A 25950-nucleotide genomic window follows, 5' to 3' on the forward strand; every position below is an offset into this window, starting at 1 on the left:
GAAGACAAGTGGGAGGTCGATTGATCGGCTGACTATATTGACAAGATACTGATTGGTTACATGTTGAAGAAAACATACAATACAAAATACAGAAAAAGTTGGTTCCATCCCCTCCCACTTTCCCCCCCTTACCCACCCACCCCCAAATACTCATCATTGTGATTTGGTCAGAACAGGGCTCAGAGCCAGAGGTCAGGGTGACGGGGGCGGGGGAGAACGGGCAGGTTGTGGGCAATGAGTTGGTGGCTGTCACAATAATGCTGTGGTAATGCTGTGGTTTCTCTCCCAGCTGTGAGTCGGGGGGTGAGTGGGGGCGGCGGCCTGATGACAGTCATCTGAGAGAAGAGCTGCCTCTCCCTTCCCCTGCCTCTAGGGCCTGCCCCACCACCCAGAACCAAGCCCATTCCAAACATGGTAAGGACATGGATGCTCTTGCTGAGTCTGCTCACCAGCAAGATGGAAAGAAGGGTACCTGCTCCAAACCCCCGCCTCCACACATACAAGGGGGGTGGGAAACAGGGGCACGTGGCTACTACCAGCAAAGGAAGAGTGGGAGAGCAGTAGAAAGGGCTGGAAGTGGGAAGAGCAGATCATATATATTAAAAAAGTGACTTAAGACTTAAAATTGAATTAGTATTTGTACAGAAAGGTGCAGGTGGAATAACTCACTCCGGCCTATGATCAAAATTCTATGGAGAAATCATGGCAGACCCCTCCCCCTGCCCCCAACCCCCCCAGTGGTAGCCCGAGTCGTTAAGTGCGATTGGTTAGAGTGGATTCCAGTCGGGTCGGTCAGGCGGAGGAGGTGGGGGCAGTGGGCAGGCAAGGGGGGCTCAGTTGCTGCAGCACTGGCTCCGGCTGGCTGGGTTGTTCTCCTGCAGGTCCACACCTCGGTTCCGGCTCGGAGCACCCGCTGCATTCTGGGGCTCATTCTTGGGAAGCTTCTTAGCTGTTTGGAAGAGGAGGGGGAAAATGTGTTTGGGGGGTACCCAGTGGCCTTCCAAGTCCACTTGAGTGGAAGCTGGCCTTTTTACCACCCGATGTGTTGTAACCCACTGAAGGCTTTGCTTCTATGTGCCACATGCATTCTGAGTGTTTTGGGAAACTGAGGCAAAAAGAGGTTAAACAACCTGCCCAGGACCACGGAGTTAAGTAATAAAACAAGGATTTGAACCTGGATGACCCAAAACAGAGCCAGATAAGCCTAAAAATCCTAAGATGTAGGTTAGGGGGAGGGTGGTGCAGGGTTTTAGGTGGGTGATAAGATAAAGGGTCAGAAGGTATAATGTCGAGACTTTGGAAGGCTTTAGAAACTTCTGGGGTGAACTATCTACATCTGGGAATTAGATAAGGAGACCCTAAAGACCAACTTACTACATACTACAGACAGCAGGCAAGTGATAGGACCCTGGTCAGCGGAGGGGAGGCGAGCAACTCACCTATTGCCATGAAAATTTCATTCACGTTCATTGCAGTCTTTGCTGATGTCTCCATGAACAGCAAACTGTTGTCGTCTGCATAGGCTTGTGCTTCCTGATTTGGATGGAGGTGAGAAAGTGAGTAGGAGGGAAATGATGACAGTTGGCAGGGGCCAGGGCCCAGGATAAAAATCTTCCCTCATCACAGTTGCCTTATACACAGCAGACACAATGCAGGGGTTTTCAGGCCGAGGGCTCTCCTGCCTGGTGCCCCCCGCCGCAGACACCTGCACCATAACCCCAAGGGCCTCACTTCATATACAGCACCTCTCAGCTCACAAACATTGGCAGATGTTTCACTCAGGTTTCCCTAGGTCCACTGTGCCTTCTTACTCTTCAAAATCACTAAGCCAGGAAATACTTCTAGAACATTATCCTACAAATGCACTTGCACATATGGAAAAAGCACAAAAGTCTGTGGATGTTGACCGCAGTGCTGTTTCCGTCTTTCGCTATTACAAACGACCTAGAAGTCCATCAGTCAGGGCCTGGTAAAAATGTACAGTACACAGAGCACACTCCGATCTATGTAAAGAACAGGATTCAGGGGCACCTGGGTGGCTCAGTCAAGTTAAGCATCTGCCTTCAGCTCAGGTCATGATCCCAGGGCCCTGGGACTGAGCCCTGCTCAGTGGGCAGTGTGCTCCTCCCCGGACCAGCTTGTGCTCTCCCCCGGTCATCTCAACTAAATAAATAAATAAAATCTTTAAAAAAGGGGGGGGGGATTCATACACATGTGTATGTTTCTAAAAAATGAGAAACTGATGCATTTGGGGGAAGGGAAACTGAGTTTCTGAGTTAAGGATTTGCATTTCGTTCTACATACCTTCTTTTACTGTGTAAATTTTACTTGTGCATGTGTTATATGGAAAAAAGTAATTCTTTTTCAGTACATTTCATTAAAAAGTCAGTTTACATAAAAAATAAGCAGCAGCTTCAGCGATTCTTATGCATACACGTCACCAACCAACGAAAAAGAATGAGGAGAGGCAAACAACTGCTTTAGGCCCATGCTCAAGTCCGGAGAGGACAGCAGAGACAAGCTCACCTGCCACTTCCCAGCCTGGCCCATGGCAAAGGCCTGGAGCAGCCCAGGCTGAGCTGCAAGCGGAGCTGGCTGACCCCGCCCCGAGTCCCATCCATCCCCCCACCTGGAATTCCACAGCTCTCTTGCTGGCCAGGTCCGCCTTGTTCCCCGCGAGCGCAATGACGATGTTGGGGCTGGCCTGCCTCTGAAGCTCCTTCACCCAGTTCTTGGCCCGTGCAAACGTGTCCTGGGGAGACAAGGCCAGAATGTCAGAAACAGAGGAGGCATTCTGCCCAGGGCCACTCACTAGAGAAGCTCGAGCTGGCAGAGCCAAGGCATTTAAGATGTCATCGCCCTGAAGATTCTGGTGAGACACTCCCCCCAAATGACAGAGGAAATCTGCCCACACCCCCATCCAGGAACAAAGTGTCGAGAAGTAAGGGGAAATCTTTACTGTGTTGGTGATGTCATAGACCACGATGGCAGCCTGGGCCCCCCGATAGTACATGGGGGCCAGGCTGTGATACCGCTCCTGTCCAGCTGTGTCCCAGATCTCAAATTTGACTGTTGTGTCGTCCAAACAGACCGTCTGTGTGAGGAAGGCCGCTGTAAGAGGGAAGGTGGTGTTACAAGGCAAGAAGGAGTCCAGAAGCCACCCCCACGTGTCTCTAGTACCATACCTGGGTTCTGGCACTCAGAGGCCCCCTGCTGCAACGGGCCCAGAGAAGCCCTCAGCCCTGCAGCCAAGGCAGCCCCGAGCAGGGTATGTGGAGTCTGTGTTTTTCTGCCACGTGTTGAGGCGGCAGGGGGCTGCACATGCTTTATAGACCCACCCAGGCAAGAGCAGCAGGAAATCTGCCTGCCCTTGAGCCATTTCGGGAGCACCCTCTGAAGAGGAATGCGGCAAGGGGAAGGAGAGGCAAAACTTCTCCAAGCACAGAAGGGTAGGATGGGCCCACCCCACCCACTACTCCTCCTCCTCCTCCTCCTCCTCCTCCTCCCTCCCCTCACAGAGAACAGCCCAGCTGGAAACCTCCAGTCCCTGAGTTTGCTCCAGCCCAGGGGTGTTACTGGCCTTCGGTTTCCTGAGGACACTGTCACACACTCAGCTACACTGGGGACGCCTGAGAGTACATGCTGTTCTGCTGCCAGGCGGAGGCCCGGTGGCTGGCTTCCCAGCTGCCCCTGCCACCTCCAGCCATGCCGGCTAGCTACCACCCCCAGCTTTGACCTTGACCCATTCCTGACTGGCCACGCTGTGGCTTTACCTTCAGGGAACACAATGACCCTATCCTGGGCCTGAGGAGACAAGGAGGGACCACAGGGCGCTTGTGCATATGCTTCAGAGGAGTCCCAGATCTGGGAGAGGCAGGTGGGAGCCCCCTATGCCCTGGGACCCAGCAGAGGTTCCCAGAGAGCCCTGTGGGGAAGGTTGCTTGCCTTGTCTGCTACCCCCCCCCCCCACTGCTCAAGGAGGGGCCCGGGGACTGCCTCACTTCCCCCTCTCCAGCTCCTGACTTGAGTGCTGAGGAGGCAGCAGAAGACTGCTGACATGGCCCATTTAGCTTCCAGCTGCCTGGAAACCTCCTACCAAGAGGGTAGAGAAAGGATGACTCAAGCCCAAGGTCAGCCCTGGCCCCTCAAGGTTTGTCCTGGCCACTAAGGCGGGAGACCGAGTCCAGACCATTCCGTGCAAAATGCTGACTACTGGGAAATCAAGGATGGCCTCTGTGCTCGAGGGTAAAGGTCAGCTTCAGAAACACTGGCCCACTCACCAGGCCATTTCCCCATTCTGGAAAGTAGGAGAGGCCAGGATAGATGCACTGCCTGGCACAGAAGGAAGGACCCTCAGAGATGCAGACCGAGCCTCTTCCCTCCCAAAGGCCAGGGCAGTGGGAAGGTCTTAGCCAAGGCCACACAATACTCCAGTGGCGTCACTGGGAGAAGCAGCCAGTTTGTGATCATGAGCCAAGTTCTGATGGAGGACTGCTGGGACTCTGGGGAGAGACTGGCTGTTGGATTCAATCCGAGGGCCCAGGTGAGGAAGAGGTGCTGCCGCCCCCCGCATGTTAAGTCTCTCTGGGCAAGCAGCTCCCCTCTCCTCAAGGCCAAGTTATTTCTCTGGCATTCCCGAGGCCACCCCACTCCCCTGTGCCCACTCACCTCCAATTGTGCTCTCCTGGTACTCGTGGAACTGTCCCTTGACAAAGCGGAGGACGAGGCTAGATTTGCCCACCGCAGACTCCCCCAGCAGGACCAGCTTAAACTGACAGATCTTGTTCCCAGCAGCTGGTCCGTTGGGTCGCGCTGCACCTCCCCGACCCGCCATGGCCCGTCCTGCTGTAGTGGTACCAGTGAGCGTGGGGCGGGGGCCGGCACTGTGTGAAGAGGCACTCAGGGAGGAGGGGGACCTCCAACTGCAAGAGAGATCAGCAGTACCGGTCAATCCAGAGACGGGTGCTCAGCGAGGCCTTCTTCAATCACATGTCTCTCCCTCTGCCCCCACCAGGGACCTGACTACCTCCCCTCCTGCCAACTCCTGGCCCCCCAGGCCCCAGAAGTTAGCAGAAGAGCCCTAGCTAGGATGTACAACACGTCCATTTGCTCTACAATCATCTGAGCAGTGAAAGTGGTCTCCCAACTTTAGGCTCATGGTTCTGAGCAAACATACTGGCTTCCCGATCCCAAATATGTACGTGTGCATACAAATTAAACACACACAGGAGAACGAGCATATGGCAGCCTGGTGGCAGTTAACAGGCACCTTGGGGTACCAAAAAATCATCTGGGAACACGCCAGGATGTAGGTGAACAAACAATGAACTTGCGGTCCATTAGCTAAGCTCACGGCCCACCTCTGTGTACAGCCAGAGTGGGTGGTGAGACTGCCCAGGGTCTGGGGAGTCCCAGAAGCAAGCTCATCCTCAGACAAGGTGCTTGTGGGCACTCGGGGACCAGGGAGGGCCTGGCCAGTGCAAGTTGTTGCCAAAATAGCCATTTTGTCCTGCCATCTCAAGAAGGACCGCCCAACTTTCTCAGTCTGAGGCTGGACTGTGCACTGGGATCAAAGCCTCATTTCGCTCCTCCATCCTGAACCTCTTCCCTCAGTTGTCTCATTTGTGATGGGCCAGAAGTCTCATACACATTAAAACACAAAACACACCCGAAACCAAACACACACCAAAGCCAGAGAGCTCTGCTGGCAGTCAGAACAGCTGCCAAATTTCCCTTATGAACAGAGACCTCAGTTCCATTCTCTACTGGCAGAGGCGGAGGGTGACGCAGAGAAAGAGCTAGGGAGGTACGGGAGGGCAAAGACAAACAAGGGACACCGAGACCTGCACCCCCAGCAGCTGGTAACAGCTTAGTCATTGTTAGCGATAGCTTTGGAGGTGCAAAGAAGGATGAGGAGCCTATCTTCAGAAGCCTCTAGAAGACTTATACTAAAAAAAAACAGAACATATACACGATGTTTTACAGACGAGTGCTGAGAGGAGGTATTTGGTCCTGAGCATCTGTACAGCATCTGAACCTAAGCTGGAAAGAGAAAGTTTTTTGTTGTTTTTTTTCTTAAGATTTTATTTATTTATTTGACAGAGATCACAAGTAGGCAGAGAGGCAGGCAGGAGGCAGGGGAAGCAGGCTCCCTGCTGAGCAGAGAGCTGGATGAGGGGCTCGATCCCAGGACCCTGGGATCATGACCTGAGCCAAAGGCAGAGGCTTTAACCCACTGAGCCACCCAGGTGCTCCGAAAGAGAAAGTTTTGATTCAACTACCCTTGGCATGATGGAGTCAATGCAGGTAGAGTGTTTAGAAGCAGATCCCAAGTCCAGCCCTGACCTGCCCCCCTGAGCAAGGGGAGTGCATCCCCCACAGCCAGAGGACGGGGGCGTGAATGAAGAGCAGGACAGATCTGTGGGAAGCGATGGGCTATGCTCACGCAAGAAGCTGACAGCAAAGGGCTTGCTTTGTTCAGTCTGAAATCCTTTTTTCACATCTCTGTCCTCCTGGCAACTCATTTAAAAAGTGAGCTTCAGGAAGAATGATTCACTAGCCAGGAACAACAGTTTCCTTTCTGGACTGCGCCAAAGGAAAAGAGGTTTGAAATGGGAGCCACCTCTTCCCCAAGAATAAAGGAAGGCACTATTGGGGGGGGTTCTCGATGAGGAACAAGAAATGCTAGTTCCACCATATTTTACAGTTTACGGGGTTCTCTTTTCACCCAGTCATTGATGTCTGCAAGACTCTATGGTCCTTTGAGGCAGGGTCTATGCTTTTAGCTTTTTTGGTTTCCTTTTTTTTTTTTTAAAGTTTTATTTATTTATTAGAGAAAGTGCGTGAGTGAAGGAGCGTGTGCCCACATGCATGGAAGGAGAGGCAGAGGGAGAGAGAGAGAGAATCCTTAAGCAGACTCCTTGCTGAGCACAGAGCCCAACGCCAGGTTCGATCCCAGGACCCTGATGATCCTGACCTGAGCCGGTATCAAGATCCAGCCCCTTTAACTGCCTGCGCCACCCAGGCGGCCCAAGTGCTTCTGGCTTCTTTGCGAGCCTTCCTCACAAGGCCTACTTATACACTGGGAATTCAGAGTGCTCACCAAGGAAATCAGTTGGAGAGACAGCTAGCGTTTACTGAGTAATTGCACAACCATCAACTCCCTTAAGCTTTAAAACAATCCCCCCCCTTTTTGTTTTCAGGTAAATAGCTTGACGCTCAGGTGTTACATATCTCCAACTCAAGGCCACCCAGCACACAGGTGACAGAGCTGGACGCAGGCTGCCTGCAAGCTCCCTTATCTCCCCGCCCATCTCCCTGCCCCTGGGAAGAATGCTGGAGACAACGCCCACCCTGTGTTTGGTTTCTGGTTGCTGGTGAATGAGCCCCCCCTTTTCATGGCAGTAGCTTTGCTGGCCTGCAAGGTGGGGCTCCTGCTGACAGTCGCAGGGCTTTTGCAGGCCCCGACTACTTCCACCAGTGGGAGGGGCTGCCCAGGGCCAGGCAGGGCAACAGCAGTAGAGGGAAACCACAATGGAATTACAAGTTGGTTATTAGCACAAATCCACATGACACATCATCTTGGCTGGGCGGCAGAGTGCGGCTGGGGCACTACAGGAGGTATGAAGGAATGGGGAGAGAAGATGAAGTCCCCAATTGCAACAAAACCAGAGCAGCTGGGGCTGAGGGCTACTGGGGTGGGGAGTAACCAGCACCCACAAGTCAAGAAACACAGAGATAACATCTAAGTCTTGTCCCTATCCAATCAGTGGGTTTCCAGATCCTTCCCAGACAGAACCTGGTATTGTTAACAAGCCAGGAGGAGGGACAAATAACTCTTATCCAGTGGTTCCTGACCTTGACTGCACGTCAAAATCACCTGTGCAGCCAGCCCCTGGAGGTTCTGATGAAGGTCTGGAGGAGGGCTTAGTCTCTATTTATTTTTTAAATTTTTTATCTTTTTAATGATGTTTTATTTATTTCTTTTAGAGAAAGAGAGAGAGAAAGAGTTAGAAAGACCAAGCAGGGAGAGGGAGAAGGGAGAAGGAAAAAAGCAGACTCCCCTCTGAGTGGGGAGTCTGATGCAGGGCTTGATCTCACAACCCTGAGATCATGATCTGAGGCAGAATTAAGAGTCAGACACTTAACCCACTGAGCCACCCAGGTGCCCCTGTATATTTTTTTTTCTTTTTTAAGTGCTGTAGGTCAGGTGCCTGGGTGGCTCAGTGGGTTAAGCCTCTGCCTTCAGCTCGGGTCATGATCTCAGGGTCCTGGGATCGAGTCCCACATCAGGCTCTCTGCTTGGCAGGGAGCCTGCTTCCTCCTCTCTCTCTGCCTGCCTCTCTGCCTACTTGTCATCTCTGTCAAATAAGTAAATAAAATATTTTAGAAATAAATAAATAAAGTGCTATAGGTACTCTGCCTGGCACACACAGACTGGTGACATGTTCTGCCTGGATGCTGGTCCTGCCCTCCAGAGACACCTGAGCAGGCACACATTGTACTTTTTATGGCCTGCGTGGCCTCGTGGTTTTCCTGGCCCCACTTGGTGGTCACATGACTAAAGGTATTCAACCTTCCCAGACAACAAAGCCATGGAGGAAGCTGATTTTGCCCCAAAGGGCACATGAAGACCAGGGAGTGTTTCAGACAGGCAAAGGCCACACCCAGAACCCCAGGAAGCTTTCTGCCCTCCACTCCCAAGCCTGGGAAGCTGAGGATGCGCCCTAGCAGGTGGCAAAGGTAAGTTCATGCACTGAGCTTGCCTGCTGCTGGGAATCTTCTGAACCAATGGCAAGAATTATCCATGGGTGCTCAGGTGATGGAATTATAACCAAAAATGCCGTAAAACAGACAAAACGAGGAACATGGGTAGCTCACTCAGTTAAGTGTCTGCCTTTCGCTCAGGTCATAATCCCAGAGTCTTGGGATCGAGTCCCAAATGGGACTCTTTGCTCTGAGGGGAAACATGCTTCTCTCTCTGCCTGCTGCTCCCCCTGCTCATGCTCTTTTTGGCATATAAATAAAGATCTTTTTAAAAAATTAAATGATTAAAGAAAAAAAAAGGAACCCAAGTTGTAGTCAGTTTCTTACAAGATACAGAATGGGCCAAAGATTTCATTTTTTTTTTAAAGATTTTATTTATTTATTGGACAGACAGAGATCACAAGTAGGCAGAGAGGCAGGCAGAGAGAGAGGGAGGAAGCAGGCTCCCTGCTGAGCAGAGAGCCCCACGCGGGGCTCGATCCCAGGACCCTGGGATCATGACCTGAGCCGAAGGCAGAGGCTTTAACCCACTGAGCCACCCAGGTGCCCCAAAAGATTTCATTTTTTAAACCAGTTTCTCCAACACCAGGAAAAACACATGAGTAGGATGGATTTCCTCCTGGATATGTTCACGAAGCTGTTCAAATGGGTAGAGCTTCAGACCCATGACAAAAGACTCTCCTTGACATGAACTGCTCCCCTCACCCTCCAAATCTCAGCCTTGGTTTGTTCACAGGTCATGGAGGGGAAGCACTATCCCCAACCTCATCATCTTCACAGGAAATGGGAGTGACTGCAAGGGCTGGGGGGTGCACTACACTTTCCCCAGCAATGCACACGAAAGGGCAGAAGGGACCTACACTCTTGAACATACACCCAGCCAGTTCTGGGGCCAGGCACCACGGAGAGAGAGCAAAACACTGCTCTGCATTACCCTGGCTTCTCTCTACTCTGGACACTATGGGTAAGTGGATACCAAACTTTCTGTTATCAGAATCACACAGGGCATTCAGAAAAATAACCCTGGCCCCCTGAATTAAAATCTCTAGAAGTGGAGTCCAGAAAATGTTTTTATAAAATAAGTTCCCCCAGGGATTCTAGGCAGCCAACTCAAGCACACGAGCTACAGCTGACAGAGAAAGGAGGGAGGAATGCAAGAGACAGTAAGACACCCCCAGATCAGTGCCATGGACAACAGAGGGGGATCAGGTTGGGGGTGGGGGCCAACTACTGAGGCTTTCAAGACACCAGATGCTGCGGGACTATCGCCCTTTGCTCTAGCCTCCACCAGAAACATCTCTTCTCTAAGCATGAAGTCACCCAGTTCATACTTTTTGTCCTTCCTGGTAAAAGAGTGAGCAATTCCAGCTGATGGGTGTCTCACGTGCTTCCTGTTTGCTTCAGAGACTTCCTCTAGCTGACAGTCCTGGCACAACCAGGATAGTGAGCTGATGAGGGAAACCAATCAGACTCTGTTGACCAGAGGCTGAGAAGGGCTCACTCAAGGTTAGCCCGTGGAGGGGAGGGGGAAGGACTGTGAACCAAGTGACCCGCCCTGCCCAGGGCCCCCTAGAGGTGGTTCTGGCCAGGGACTCTTCAGCTCTACTCTACTCTAGATGAAAGCATTCCTGAATATTTAACACCACAAGAGCTGGGCAAGAAAAGGCGAGAGCAGAACCAATTTGTTCCCTTAAAGAGAACCAAATGTGAGGCACAGGAGGAAAGGTAATTAGGTTCAAATGTGGAGGTGGAAGACCTTGAAAAGCTCAAATCAGCCAGGGAGGAGATGATTCACCCATAGGCTCAAGAACATAGCTCTTCCCCAAAGGAGAAAATCACCACGACCAGCACACAGGACCAGAAGGCAGACTCACAGCAGGACTCCCCCAGCCTCTGGCTGGTGGCAGAGCCAGAAGGAAGAAAAGTCTGAAGCAACACAAGCCATGAGCCACATGAGACACTCGTCAGCCTTCCCCTGGGGCAAGTGGCAGCTTAGGACTTGGGGGACTGAACTGAGTTTAGTTAAAGCCTGGCTCCACCGTTTATTAGCCGAGGGACCTTGGCCAAGTCAGACAAGCGTCTGCTGTGAGCTTCAGTCTCTTATCTATAACACGGCATTGTTTAATACTGATCGCATGGGGCTGCTGTGGAGGTTAAGTGCAACAATACACAGTGTGTACCGCGCAGTATGAGGCAGAAGGTGAGGCTCTGACAAATGACAGGTTTTGTACTACCCGGGCCTAACTAGTTTTGACTCACACTGGTTGTCAAAGCACAAAGTCCTTGAAGACCTAATCCTCCTCTTTCCAATTACGGAGGAGATGAAGATGAGCTGAGGTGGCCTGCCCGGGGTCATAGCCAGGTGGTGGCAGAGTCCAAGCCCAGGACTCATGACTCTAGCAGAGCTCCCCCATCACTGCTAGAAAACCCAAGAATATTAACAACGTAATTACAGCCACTGCAAATAAGAAGGGCTGCCACCCTCGATGTGGGCTTCCACAGCATATGGCCTCTAACAACAGAAAACGGAGTTTGTATCAAATGGAAAAAAAATATTGCTTGATGGAAAAATTCTATTATCTTGATTTGGAAGGCAGACACACATTAAATCCATAAACGTAAAAATCCATCAAGCTGCCCAACAGAGAGGTGTTAATCTTACAACGTGTGAGTTCCAGGTCAATAAAAAGGTAAGGAATGTTTCTGGCATAGGATTTTGCCTACAATGGTGAGAAATTAAAGCTTACAAATGACATGAAACCAGTCAGAAGGTATATTAAGACACCTTCTGCCTCTTCTATAGTATGACAAAATTCAGAATAATAAAGATAAACAAAAAGATAATGACTGAATTAGAAGAGGGCCAAGAGAGAGGCACCGAACTGGCTCTGTCAAAGAAGCATGCGATTCTTGACCTCAGGGTCATGAGTTCGAGCCCCACTCTGGGTGTGGAAATTACTTAAATAAATTAAAAAACATTAAAAAAAAAAAAAAGGTCAAGACAGAACAAAGGTACCCAACTAACAAGGCGCAAGCAAACAGGGTTCAATAGAAATAGGACTGCTATGCACATACCGAGAATGTACCTGTACTTAACTGTGGGCTGAAGAATTTTAAAGTTGTTTCAAGCTTCATAATAAAAAAAGGTGACATTTATGTCTTTTCAATGAGGAGAAAGGTTACACCAGTGGGGCTCTGCACTCTCCGACCAGTCCAGAGAGTGTGTGCTGAGAACAAGGGGTATAGGGATGCAGGCTGGGGGATGGAATCAAAGAGAGGAACATCTTTCTACGTGACCAGGACTATGGGCCCGCAACACAGAGGACCTGTGTCCCACCTGGAATGCAACAGAGGAATCTTGGCCCTGGAAGCCAGAAGCTTAAAAGCCCACGTTGAGATCTGGGGAGAATGCTGATGGGGAGAGTCGGGCCAGGGCCAGGGCCCCTCCTCCCACGGGTAAGTAGGGGCTTCAGGATTAGGACAGCTGGCAGCAGGAGGGGAAGGGGGTGCCACGTTTCCACGGTCAGAGTAAGAGGACTCCCTTTCCAGGAGGGAGGGAGGTAAATCAGCCCAGATAGGGGCTCTGAGTGAGCTGCTGCCCTCCCTTGAATCTGCCCCCAGCTGCCCACCCGATTCCCTCAACCGGTCAGTTTCATCGTACTCCCCTTTCAGTGAGAACACCCCTCTAGGGCTGGGTGCCTGGACTTCCCCACCACAGCAGGGCACTGGTGGGGTCCACAGGGGCTCCAGCTGAGGCCACCAACTGCTCTAATACCTGCAGAAGGAGCCAGCGTGCAGGGGCTCCAGGATGCTTAAACCTTAGATGCGCAAGACCAAGTGGTCCTTTCCACCATCCAGGCAGAACCTGGGGCTCTAGAGCCAATTTCCCCGGGGCAGAAAGATGCCAAGCTGAGTGAGGCAGAAGCCACCCTTGAGGGACAGACTCCCAGCTTCCCAGAGCCTTGCCCCAGCAGGAACATCAGGAAAGCCTTCCTTGAGCTCTGCGCCGCTTCCTCAGCTCTCCACGACAGACAGTCCCCGAGAGGCCGACAGAAGCCGACTCAGCAAGCGCTAACTTTCAAGCAGTGGATGGAAACCTCCAGTCCCTGCTCCCTCTCATCCCGTGCCCACAGGAAGATTGCTGGTGGGTTGGGGGGGGGGGTGAATGCGGTTACAACACTTATCTGCTGACACGGCTTGGTCAGTGTGGGCTTTCTATACTGTCCACAGAAGGGCCCGAGGAATCAATGGGCAGCTCTGAGATCCTCATTCCTGGGTCCTGCTGGCCAACAGAGCAATCAGGTGTTTGGGTGGCAGGTTAGCGAGGAAGGCCAGACAGACAGGGGACTGTGTGAGGCTGCAACCAGACAAGGCTTGTCCTGCCTCCTGATTCTAAGAGGCACCAGGGGCCCTGGGCACTCAACACTGGCACTCCTAAGAGACTCTTCTCCCTAAGAGGACCCAGTCCCTGACTCAGCACACCCCAGTCAGCAAGGCTGTGGCAGACTGCCTGGCCCCAACCAGGGAAGCTCTCTAGAAGCAGCCTCAAGCAAGAGCTTCGTGTGAAGTCTGGCACCTTCTGTGGCACAAAGCCATACCCCCCTGGCTACGAGGCCTGGTGGGGACAGGCCTGAGGCTGAGGGGTGGCTCACACCCCACCACCCAGCTCTTCACCTGCTGGTGCCAGGTGAGATGCTGAGAAGAGAGCCAGGCAAGACACAGGAGCTTCCCTGGCACCACCCACACCGGCCACGGCCCCGGGGGGTGGGGGAGCCCGGGTAGCGTAAAAGCCAGGGAGGACAGGCATGGGGTCCCTGCTGACAACACGCTGTGCTGGTGCTGCTCCTGCAGTTACTACAGGACAGTTCTAACTGGAATCTCAGCAATGCAGGGCCCGTCTTCCCCTCTGGCACAGGAGGGTCTCTGCAGGGACCAAGAGCACCAGCCGGGACAGCTGCCACTTCGGCTGCTGCCGAGGCCCAGAAAGACGCCAAGAACCTCTGCTGAATGTCAGGGTCATTGGCAACACCTGTTCATCCGGCTACTCATACCAACAAGTGCAACTGACGCCCCTCACAAACCCTCCCTGACTTTCCAGAAAATCTGAAAACAAAAGAAAGCCAATTTAATTCACTGCCCTCAGCTCCTAAACAGAGAGCAGAGGGCAGAGGCTGTGTTTGGAAGGCATATGTGGAAAAGAGAATCAGGTATCAGACACCAGCAAACCAAATTCCTCTTGCTCAGACATCACATATGCTGTGGTCAGAGGCTGCCCAACGAACAAGAAACAAGGTCAAAGTTCCCACCGAGATCTGAGGGACCGGGGCTGCTCTCAGGAGCCTAGAGACCAAAGCACAATGTTTTAGGCTGACTTTTTCTTTCTTAATCTTTGCTGGAAAAAAATGCAGAAATAGTGCCAGGTAAAGAAACCAGGCAATGATTGGGTCTAAACGAGTTTCAGTGAAATGAATCACACTAAAGGGTCCATGGCCCCAAATTATCACGAGGCTGTTATGGGCGGCACAAGGCTGGAGAACTTGGGGACCTGAGGATGAGGAGTGAAAATGTTGAGAAATTAAGGCCACTGTTGTAGATGAGAAGGACCTCACAACAAAATTCTGAAAGGCTGCACTACGGGTTTCCTTCGTTTTTAAGATTTTTTTTTTAAAGATTTATTTATTTGACAGAGAGAGAGAGAGATATCATAAGTAGGCAGAGAGGGGGAAGCAAGCTCCCTGCTGATGTGGGGAGCTCGGGGGTCTGCTGTGGGGCTCCCCCCCGATGTGGGGCTCGATCCCTGGGCCCTGGGATCATGACCTGAGCCGAAGGCAGAGGCTTTAATCCACTGAGCCACCCAGGAGCCCCTGTTTTTCCTTTTAAGATTTTATTTGTCAGAGAGAGAGAGAACGCAAGCAAGCACAAGCAGGGGGAGCAGCAGGCAGAGGGAGAAGGAGGTTCCGTACTAAGCAAGGGGACCGATACGGGACCCGATCCCAGAAACTTGGGATCATGACCTGAGCAGAAGGCAGATGCTTAACTGACAGAGCCACCCAGGCATCCCTGGGTTTCCTTTAACAGCACTTAATGTCATGCCTGATGCGCAGCAGGTGCTCATAAATGTGGTGCATGGAGCCTCCAACACAGGCCTGGCTGGGTCTGGCAAGTGATGGGGCAGCTGAAGGTTTAAATCCACATCCACCTGCCAGTCGGCTCATTCCCCCTCACCCCACAGAGCCACAGCCCAGCTGCAGAGCCTTCTCACTACCCCCGACAGGACCTACTAGGCTCCTTCTGCACAGGGGCTAAGGGCACCAGTGCCAGAGTCAGAGCGACTCCAGTTCCACTCCCGCAGCCACCATGTACTAGGGTGACCTGGTACTGTGTCACGCCCCCCACTTCCTTACATGTAAACAGAGAGACTAGGGCCCCCATCTCCCAGAGCTGCTGGGAAGAGGCTACGGGAAAGACTCCCAGCAGAGAGCCTAACTCCAAGCAAGCACCACCCGGTCCACGGTGCTGGGGTGGGGAAGCCCCTGGCCCTGGAAGGCCCTGCGAAGGAAGCGGATCCTCAATCGGTATGTTATCCACTGGTCACACATTCATTCTCTTGCTCTCTCCCTGGACCCCACACTTCAGTGCCCCTCCCTGGGAGAGAACGCTGAACAGGACAACTGCTAGGGTCTGAATGTTTGTATCCTGCCACCCACCCCTCAAATTTTATGTTGAAATCCTAATCCCAGTGTGATGGTATCTGGAGGTGGGGCCTTGGGGAAGTGATTAGGCTGGAGGGTAGCATACTCCTGATCGGGATTAGTGCCCTTCTCAAAGAGGCTCCAGAGGGCTCCCTTTCCCCTCCCACCAGGTGAGGACACAGCGAGTAGTCAGCCTGGAAGACGGCCTTCACCAGAACCCGACCATGCTGGCTGCCACCCTTATCTTGGACTCCCAGCCTTCAGAACTGTGAGAAATTAATTTCCTTGCTTATAAGCCATCCAGTCTGTGGCATTTCGCTAGGGCAGCCCAAACAGACTAAGACGACAACTTTCAACAGTGTCCTAGAAAAAGGACCAGCTCACCCTTGATGTCCTGTGTCCTGTCAATAACCATAACCTTGTATTCTCTGGAGACTGGCTTCCAAAGCCACAAGAATGGAGGGGGGACCACCATGATCCAGAAAAACCAGCAGAGTTGAACCCTCAACCAGATAAACCATAACCCCTTAGAAAAAAAAAAAAAAGAAAGAAAGAAAAAGCCCCACAAGAGAAAGCATCTTAAAGCCCAATGCCCTTCCTCCCATTTCAAAGCCTCTTTCAGGAAAGGGAAGAAGTAGTTCAGTGGTGGAGTGGGGGAGGGGACAGGACCAGGACAGCTGACAAAGAAACCAGAGTTCCTTTTAAAGAACTAGGCTGGAAATGCTAGAGGTTTGGAAATCGGCGTCATTAATCACCACAGCCTCCGAGCAGCTCAGAGAGCAATGTGATGACTAGGAGAGCAGCCAGGGTGAGGAAGGCCACCCACGCCCTCCCCCACGCCCAGGATGCTCTGACAGAGCCACCTGAAGGGGACACACATGCAGCTATGAATAGAAAGATTAGAGGCTTGTAAACCAACTCCTGTTAAGATCCCAAGTTAGTGTTTCCAGAAGGGCTCAAGTTACACATCTTCAGAGGGCTGACAGTACAACAGAAGGATTTAAGCTATTCAATGATTCAGGATCACAGCTGAAAGTGACAGCCACGGCCCTGGGCCTGCCTAGAGCCACAAACCCTCCTGAAGGGGAGGTCTGTTTTTGAATGGCAGCAAAAGAACGCTGGCCGGGGCCACATGGACTCTCTTGTAAGACCCAGAGCCCTGGAAGGTTGGGCTGGAGAGCTTAGCACCTGAAGTCCAGGATGATGATGTAGCTCATCTTCCCAACGGGACAGTAAACTCCAGAGTAAACACCACACCTGACCATTTGTGGATCAGTCTAAGCATCAGGGAGGGCTACGGGACATATGAACGCGTGAGTCGAGAAGCAGCGGCCCTGCTACTGGAGTCAACCACCATGATTCCCACACACACACATCTCCCCCGGGGGCATCTCCACCTTGTCTACTTCTAGTGTCTTCCGTGACTAGCTACCAAGAGGAGACACAACTTGAACCCACGCACACAGCTCTGGATTGACATACTTGGAGGAAATGGTTACTAAAAAGGCAGTGCGGTCCTGGAGAGACAGCCGATTCTAGGCCTGGGGCAGGAGGCAGGCAAGGCGAGCCTGGAGCATCTTGTCACACCACCGAGGAGTGAAGAGGTGCTCACAAAAGGAAATGGGGGTGGCCCCAAGGGCACAGACAGCGCTCCCCAGGGAGCAGACCCGGAACAACCTGAGCAATACAACAAAGTAGTACTGGATTTTATAAACTGAAGGCAAAAATAAGTACCCAAGAGCTTGGACCGTTATAAATAAATGAAGAAAGGAAGAAATGAGGGAAGACAGAACGATCTCCCCCGTGCAAGAATTCCACATAATTCGTGCAGATCCACGGCCCTCAGGGAGAGGGACGTCACTACAGTGTGCGCTGCACAGAGGGACTTCCTTCCCAAGAGGACAGGACGGGGGTCGGGGCAGACGCCCAATGACTGAGTCACCCAGGCGCCCCTTTAATTAATAATTATGTATCCAAGCTGGTTCATTCATTGTGACCAATGTACTATGTTAATGTAAGATGTTAATGGTGGACGGTGGGCAGGTGAGAAAACTGTACTACGGTGTGCACTTGTTCCAAAACTATCCTGAAATAACATTTACTTAAAAAAAAAAAAAAAAAGAGGGGCACCTGGGTGGCTCAGTTGGTTAAGTGTCTGTCTTAAGCTCAGGTCATGATCCCAGAGTCCTGGGATCGAGCCCCACATCGGGCTCCCTGCTCAGTGGGGAGCCTGCTTCTCCCTCTGCCACTCCCCCTGCTTGTGCTCTCTCTCAAATAAAATCTTTTTTTTTTTAAAGTTCTTTTTTTTTTTAAGATTTTTATTTATTTATTTGACAGACAGAGATCACAAGTAGGCAGAGAGGCAGGCAGAGAGAAAGATTGGAGGAAGCAGGCTCCCCGCTGAGCAGAGAGCCCGATGCGGGGCTCGATCCCAGAACCCTGGGATCATGACCTGAGCCGAAGGCAGAGGCCCCAACCCACTGAGCCACCCAGGCACCCCTCAAATAAAATCTTTAAAAAAAGAAAAAAAAAAAAAAAAGGACAGGCAGTGGCTCGTCCTGTGACAAAATGAGATCCAAGGACTCCAGTGACCATAAACTCACGTTCCTACGACAAGTTAACTCTACAGGGAGCTGCCCAAGGGGCATACGGGAAGAGGGGCGGCAGAAGCCGCACCAACAGTCCCAAGAACCACATTCCACAGGCACGGGGCCTGGAGTTTAAAGTCCATGCCAGCAGGTTCCATAGACAAGGCTGCTCTCACCACTGCGGGTCTACACCGCTGCTGGTGCCACTCTCTTAAGACCTCCCTCCTTCGAGAATGAGCATAGCAGATGTGCCAAGCAGCACCCTTAGACCAGAGTTAAAGTCACTCCCCGTGATCGTCGCTAAGTCCCAGCCTGGCCTCAGTGCCACCTCAGCACGAGAAGCTGCAGCAGCCTAGCGATCAGATACCCATGCTGTAGAAGGTGACACATGGGACTGTGGACGACCAAAGCCATGGCCACCTTTCCTGACGAAACCCTTCACTGGAGGGGCGCCTGGGTGGCTCAGTGGGTTAAAGCCTCTGCCTTCGGCTCAGGTCATGATCCCAGAGTCCTGGGATCGAGCCCCGCATTGGGCTCTCTGCTCAGCGGGGAGCCTGCTTCTCCCTCTCTCTGCCTGCCTCTCTGCCTACTTGTGATCTCTGTCAAATGAATAAATAAAATCTTAAAAAAAAAAAAAAGAAAAAAGAAAAGAAACACTTCACTGGAAAGACTGAGATTGGCAGATTGCTCTGGCAATTTAGTTTGTGACCTGTCCCCACCCCTGTGTCATCTGCACTGTAACCTTCACTCCAATCACCTGTTTGGTCTCCTGTCTGTGAGCAACTTGCCTGAGGACAGGCCAAAGATACAGCCCAGGCCTTGGGGTCAGATGGATGCAAGTGACTCCCAGGTTCACCAGGTCCACGCTGTGTGAGCTCAGAAAGTGTGTGTTCAAGGACGTGAACCAGCCATGTGCTTCAAGGGCACCTAGGAATGTCTGCCCCTTCCTTTAACAACCGCAGGAGTGGGTGTCCGTGATGGGGACCAGGTGAGGACTGGATGCATGGATAAAACAGGACATGATCTGTGCCCCTACAGGGTTCATGCAGTAGACAAGGGGTGCTGCGAGGAAAGTGCAGGGAGAAGCCCTCAGCCTCCCTGGGGGAAGGGAAGGCTTCACAGAGGAAGTGATGTTCCACCTGCCCTGGGAGAGCAAGGTCTGGAGATGCAGCTCTCAGGCCAGGGAGGGGGAGAAGAGCCCTCCGGGCAAAGGGAAGAGCACAGAGCCCAGACATGAGGCAAGAGGGGCTGTGCCGTATAGGGATCTGAGCATAGACTGGATTCTGACCGCTGACTGCCGAGTTCCCCACCTCAACAAGGGGATTCAACACAGTGCAGCCCTCCTGGGGATTAAGGAGTCAGGACATGTGAAGAGCTAAGGAAAGCACGTGGCGCACAGCAAGCAAAGCTGAAAAAGCTGCACTTTTACTTGTATTACTGTTCCTACGAAGAGGAGATAGAGATATATAATCTGAAAACTAGTCTCTTAAAATATCGGGTTCTTCATGAGGAGGGCTCCTTAAGAAATACTCCCAATTCCCCTCTGCCATGGCTCCTGAAAGCCCCTGACCTTCGTGCCATCCCAGTTTATAAATCCTACCTGAAGCAGGGCTTCTTAAATAGCCCCAACAAAAGTACCCCAACTAAAGTCAGGGGAGAGGAAATGCAAAACGCCAGGAATCGAGGAATTGAACACGAAGCAGCCTGCCACAACCAAAATATTGCCTTTGAGTTTCTTGTTTTAGCTTAGATTCACAAAAACTTTGCATTCTCTGTAACAGATCCAGGACTTTTTTTTTTTTTTAAGATTTTATTTATTTATTTGACAGAGAGAGAGAGAGAGAGATCACAAGTAGGCAGAGAATCAGGCAGAGAGATGGGGAAGAAGGCTCCCCGCTGAGCAGAGAGCCCCATGTGGGGCTCGATCCCAGGACCCTGAGATCATGACCTGAGCTGAAGGCAGAGGCTTTAACCCACTGAGCCACCCAGGTGCCCCGATCCAGGACTTTTTTTTTTTTTTAAAGATTTTATTTATTTATTTGACAGACAGAGATCACAAGTAGGCAGAGAGGCAGGCAGAGAGAGAGGAGGAAGTAGGCTCCCTGCTGAGCAGAGAGCCCAATGTGAGGCTCGATCCCAGGACCTTGGGATCATGACCTGAGCCGAAGGTAGAGGCTTTAACCCACCAGCCACCCAGGCGCCCCGATCCAGGACTTTTTTAATGCAAAAATGTTTAAGAGGAGGATGGAAGGACCTAGAAGACGCAAAGGCCTCTCTTAGTCTCCGGCTCTGAGTCTCCACAGCACATGACCCCAGCAGGGTCTGAGAAGACCAATGGGAAAAGCACAGCCAAGGCTGAGCATTCTCTTCTGTAAAATGGGAAGACAATCTAGCAACTCTGATTGCTATCTACAAGGTGAGACAACATGTGAAACCATCAAGCAAAGCACCAGGCATCACAGCAACACCTGGTACAGATGCTGAATCAGAATCCTAGGGATGCGGGCGCCTGGGTGGCTCAGTCGTTAGCATCTGCCTTCGGCTCAGGTCATGATCCCAACGTCCCGGGATGGAGCCCCACATTGGGCTCCCTGATCCACAGGGAATCTGCTTCTCCCTGTCCCACTCCCCTGCTTGTGTCCTCTCTCCTGCTGTGTCTCTCTGTCAAATAAATAAATAAAATCTTAAAAAAAAAAAAAAAAGAATCCTAGGGATGAATTATAAATTCATCTTCAGAACCTCACCAATCCACAAAATTGCTATTTGTGTCTATCTCTCCTGTGCCAGGGCCTGAACTAGCTCCTTTACCCTCTGTTTCTAATTCTGCAAAATACTTTGTATCCCCATTTTACTGGAAGAAACAGAGGCTCAACAAAGTCATGTAGCAAGTCCAAGGCCCTGTGACTGGTTAAGCGGGGGAGTCCAGATGACAACTCAGCTGGGGCTGACTCTCAGGCTCTTGTGCTTTCCACCCTACCATACCACCTGTTTACCGGGAAGGGTCAGAGGAAGAAAGCTCTCTCTAAGAAGTACTTGCTTCATGGGGCTAAATTTAAATTTATGACCTTGCTGTTTCCATGTAAATTCTGGTAAAAGGAGCTCCTGGTGGAGAGCCTCAATCTTCCCACCTGCAAGCAGCAGCAGCAGCACCAAGGAAAACATGGCGGGTGGGGGGCGAAGCAGCAGCAGTCTCTATTGGCTCCCATCACCCATAACCCTGCCCGGAGAGACCCCTGAGCCCACTCACTTTTACTTTCATTTTCTAGCCATCACGACTTTCAGGTTCCCAGAAATTAACGGTACAGATGTCAGCAAACTGTCAGGCCCTGAGGAGTACTGACCTGGGACTCATAACTGCCATGGTCCATGGAGGCAGAGGAGATGGGGATCCAGGAGGACAGGAGGGTGGCGTGGGGCGTGGGGAAGAAAACAGAAGCAGAGGAGGGGCAACAATGACGAGGGATGGTGAAGGGTCTGCACTAGGGCCCCTGCTAGCTTACCCAGTGTGCTCATTCCTTAAACAGACCCAAGGAGGGCTCACTCTCAGAAAAGACGAGGCACATCGACTCTCAAATCCCAAGCCCCAGCTTTCTAACAGTCCAAGCTTTCTAACTGGAAGACCTAAGGCAAGCTACTTAAATTCCTTCAGCATCATCTCTAAAATGATACAAATCCCACTATCTCCCAGGACTCTGTGAGGAACAGGTGTGAAAAGAACTTTGTTTCCTGTAAGAAACATGCATTAAAAAACTGTAACTTTGACATGATTTCTAAAAACTTGTTGTTGGGGCATCTGGGTGGCTCAGTCAGTTGAGCGTCTGCCTTCAACTCAGGTCATGATCCCTGGGTCCTGGGATCGCCCTGTGTCAGGCTCCCCACTCAGCGGGGAATCCACTTCTCCCTCTCCCTCTGCCCCATCCCTGCCCCCTGCTCATGCGCGCTCGCGCTCTCTCTCTCTGCTTGCTCTCTCAAGTAAAAATATAAAAATTTTAGAGATAACAATAATAAAATAAAAATCAGTTGTTACCGGGGTGCCTGGGTGGCTCAGTGGGTTAAAGCCTCTGCCTTCGGCTTGGGTCATGATCCCAGGGTCCTAGGATTGAGCCCCACATCAGGCTCTCTGCTTGGCCGGGAGCCTGCTTCCCTTCCTCTCTCTCTGCCTGTCTCTCTGCCTACTCGTAATCTCTGTCAAATAAATAAATAAAATCTTTAAAAAAAAAATCAGTTGTTACCACCTCCTCTCTATTGTATGAATGCAGGAAAGTCCAACTAGTTGAAGAGGCAAGAGAGGAGAGGCTTCTGTCTCACACAGAGCCCTCCCTCTTTCTGCCAAGCAACATCAGATCACTGCTTGGACTTTCCAAACCCTGGATGCCAGAAGTGGCTGCCTAACTACCCAGGGCACTGATGCCTTCCACATCTCTCTGAAAGCGAGAGCTTCTCCTTCAAAAAAAGAAAACCTGTTTCAGAATCCTAGCTGAGAGAGCATGTCCAGACAAAGAAGGTCCCCTCAGAAGGCTGGCAGCCTCATCCTGGGACTCCCAAAGAGTTCCAGAAACCACAGCTCACTGCCAACGAGGTAAGTTCGGTCAGACACCAATGGCCAGTGAGCAGGCAGGCCTCTCTGGCCTTGCCCCTCAGAGGCACGGGCTGACTAGATTAGAGAAACTAGGCTGGCTGCAGAAGTCTCCAACGACCCTCCAAAGAAGACCACACAGATAGAGAGCTTGTGATCCAACTGCTGACCCTAATAATGTAGGCTTTCTTGTTGTCCGATAAAAAATGAAATGAATGGGGGCACCTGGGTGGCTCAGTCGGTGAAGCGTCTGCCTTCGGCTCAGGTCGTGATCTCAGGGTCCTGGGATCGAGCCCCACATCAGGATCCCTGCTCAGCAGAGAGTCTGCTTCTCCCTCTCTCTCTCTGACCCCCTCCCAACTTGTTCGTCCTCCCTCCATCCCCCGCCCCCCCAAATGAAATAAATGCATCTCAGGTCTAGCTCAAAAGTCTGTAGGTATCAGGCACTGGTGACTGTCCAGAAGTCAAAAAGGTCCCAAGACAAAAAATGTTTAGCACTGTAAGGGCAGTAAAGATGGCCCAGAACACTGAAGAGCTACAGAAATTCCCAAAGACTACATGGTCTTTTCTCTCTTCCTTGGCTAAGGATAGCAAGGATCAGTCATGGCCTCAAAGAGTCAGGCTACTCTCATTAAGGTACAGTCTCTGGCCTGTACTTTGGCCACATAACAAAACCTGCAAGCCTGGTCTGAGACAACAGCCATTTCACACACCTAAGTTCCAAGCAATAGACAAGGATCAGATGTCAGTACAGGCTGCCTCTTGGAAAGGCTGGGGGGCGGAGGCAGGCAGGGGGGGGGGTGCGGTGCAGAGGAATCAGTACTTTCTGGCATGCATGGGAATTCCTTGGGCTACAAAAATTAGCACATTAAGAACCCAGAGGTGCCACTGTGGTCTCAATTTACTCCTCTGTAATCTACAATTTGTCCAAGCCCAGAAGGGACTGAAGAGGCCCTGAGACTAGACAGAAGTGGCACAGACCTGTTGATCAAGGAGGTGCATGTGTGTGTTTTTGAGAGTGGGAAAGAGATAGGCCAGGACCCTTCAATACCACACTCCTCATTTTTTGTTTTTCCCCTACTCCCTAAAGACCAGCAGACGCAGTCCCAGGAGAAGCAGTCCCTCTGAAACAACTCAGAAACCACTCACGTGCTCTGGGAGGACAGGGCTGAGCCTGGAGCAAGGGGGAGGGGGAGAGGAGGGGTGAGAGAAGATAATGAATGGGCAGATCCACCCTGATCTGTGATCTGTAGCTAGGATTAAGCAAACCTCAGCTAAATTTTTGAGAGGCAGGAAGAGAGATACACTCAGAGAACACAACTAGAGAACAACATAACTAGAGGACAGGGTTGGGGGTGGAGGGGGCAAGACAAGAAGACAGCTCATTTCTAAAAAGTGGCCCAGACTTGAAATTCTGCTGAGATCCTGGCTGGCTCCCTGGCTCGAAGAAAGAGAGGAAGTAAGGAGCTGTGGGAGCCTGTGCGTGTGGCAGGCTCTCACCCAAGACCCCTCCGCCCCCCAGGAAATCGAGATAAAATTTCTCTAGGGCTGGAGGGAACAACTGTTTTTGTGGGACGGGGTCGAGGGGAGAGGAAAACGGCGACAGACAGCACTCCTCGCCACCTCTATAGAGAAGGAAGAGAGGCTCCTTCATACCCAGCAAAGACTCCTTCAGTTCTGGGAGCAGAGGAAACAGAATCTGGGGTCTCTCCCTCCACAACTGGACTGGACAGTTCAGAGGAGAGCCCTGGCGGTTTCCCAAGGCTCATAAAGGGCAGGTAAAGGATGGAAAGAAGGGCCCCCACTTTGGCCCGACGCCTGGGGAGCCCCTTAAGAGGGGGCTACGGGTCGGGGGAGGGGTCAGTATCCCCCTAAGCTGAGGTTGGGCGGGAGGAAGTACTGCCCCGAAGAGGCTTCAACGCAAGCGAGACACTGGGTCTCGGGACAGGCACACTCACGGCGGCTCCGGGGCTGCAGCGTTACTTGGGGCCGGGGCTCAGACAGGCTCCGCTCCTCTCCCCCCGGCGGTGTCCCAGGCTCCGGCCTCCACTTCCGCCTTTCAGCCGCTCCGGATCCGGATCTCCACCTCAGACCCGCCCCTCAGTACTCCCAGGTGACTGACAGGGCGGAGAGACCAATGGGAGATGCTCTTGGCCGACTCACAGGCGACGCCTGTGGGGAGCACGGGTGAGGCGGGAGAACCCGCGCGAGGGATGGCGGGACTTGTAGTTCACAGAACTGGGAGGAGCCGGTGGCCGCCTGGGATTTAGACTTAGGGTGGAGCCGGCTGCCGGCTAGGCGGAGCCCGACCGGGAACTTTTTAAAGCCAGGCCTGCCAACCGCGTCACCCTGGGTTCCAGGAGCCCCGAGGGGAGGAGGGTGGCGGAGCGCTGGAAGAGGGCAAAAGGCTGTGTGTGCAGAGTTGGAAAAGCAAAAACATGGTGTGAATGAATACGCACATGAGGCCGCAGTCCTGAGCACTGGCTAAACCGGAGAAGCCCCTGTCTGCACTTTCTCCGGCCAAGTCAGCTCAGGGGAAACCCGACTGTGGGGGACATTCTGTGGCGGGGAAGGTGATGCAAGTGCTGTAAGAAGGGTTCTGTGGAGACTTCCTCGGTGAGATCAAAGGGAGGCCTTCTGCCCCTTGTCAGCCATAAATCAGGACCCTCCTCCTTTGGCTGGACCCCAAGCCACACCAGGATCACCTCTACCTCTGCCTGCCCCCACCCCCAACCTCCAACCAGAACCAGCTCTTTCTCTGATGCCAAAAACAGAGCCGGACCACTTCTGCTTTGGCTCTCCCCATCCACACAGACTAGAACCACTTCTGTTTGCCTCCCCCACCTTGACCTCCATATGGATCAGGACTATTTCTATTTTTCTATTTTTTTCCTTCCCTCAATATGCATTAGGACCACTTCTGTATCCGCCCACCCCCATCCCCCAACACAGGCCGGTATCTCCTATGCTTTGGCGTCCCACTCCCAGGAACACTCCTCAAAACCTGTATGGAATCAAGGCTCAGGCCCTCAGTGCTGTTGGCGTTGTTCCTGTGACACTCGCTAACACCAATCCTACTTGGAGCCTGAGCTGGAGAATCAACCTGTCTGGGACAGCCTGCCATAAAACTGCCCACACCTGGATCCATCTGGTCACCAGGGTGCTTCTTTCTAACAGTATCTGTAACCTCCATCTCCCCACCCTGCACCCCTGCAGTGATCATCTGAGAAGTGAAAGCTAAGATGGAAGAAAGGCTTAGGAGAGCAAAGGAGAGGAAGGCAGAGTGGAATCCCTGGCAGGTTCTGAGCTGGTGACAAGCTTTTTCCCC

The 25950-nt window shown here is 52.0% G+C and overlaps 1 protein-coding gene across 1 annotated transcript; it reads right to left on the minus strand.

Annotated features, from left to right (window-relative positions):
- Positions 1-10: 10 nt before the first annotated feature.
- RAB5C (RAB5C, member RAS oncogene family) lies at positions 11-24698 on the minus strand. Its single transcript, XM_080827103.1, has 6 exons — positions 24581-24698; positions 4669-4922; positions 2960-3111; positions 2630-2752; positions 1440-1533; positions 11-949 (listed from the first exon to the last, which is right to left on the minus strand). Exons 2-6 carry the CDS (start codon positions 4832-4834, stop codon positions 834-836), a joined length of 651 nt encoding a protein of 216 aa, XP_080683229.1. The 5' UTR covers positions 4835-4922; positions 24581-24698; the 3' UTR covers positions 11-833.
- Between the last annotated feature and the right edge of the window lie 1252 nt (positions 24699-25950).

Source organism: Martes martes (genome assembly GCF_963455335.1).
Source record: "Martes martes genome assembly, chromosome: 16".
NCBI classification, from domain to species: domain Eukaryota; kingdom Metazoa; phylum Chordata; class Mammalia; order Carnivora; family Mustelidae; genus Martes; species Martes martes.

What these genes read in the sequence shown, in the direction of transcription:
- RAB5C (XM_080827103.1), bottom strand. Translation starts at nt 4,834, where the DNA reads ATGGCGGGTCGGGGAGGTGCAGCGCGACCCAACGGACCAGCTGCTGGG. An exon ending in TCTATGACATCACCAACACA is followed by an intron (nt 2,753 to 2,959) that starts GTAAAGATTTCC and finishes TTGTCTCCCCAG; the next exon opens with GACACGTTTGCACGGGCCAA. An exon ending in TGAAATTTTCATGGCAATAG is followed by an intron (nt 950 to 1,439) that starts GTGAGTTGCTCG and finishes TCTTCCAAACAG; the next exon opens with CTAAGAAGCTTCCCAAGAAT.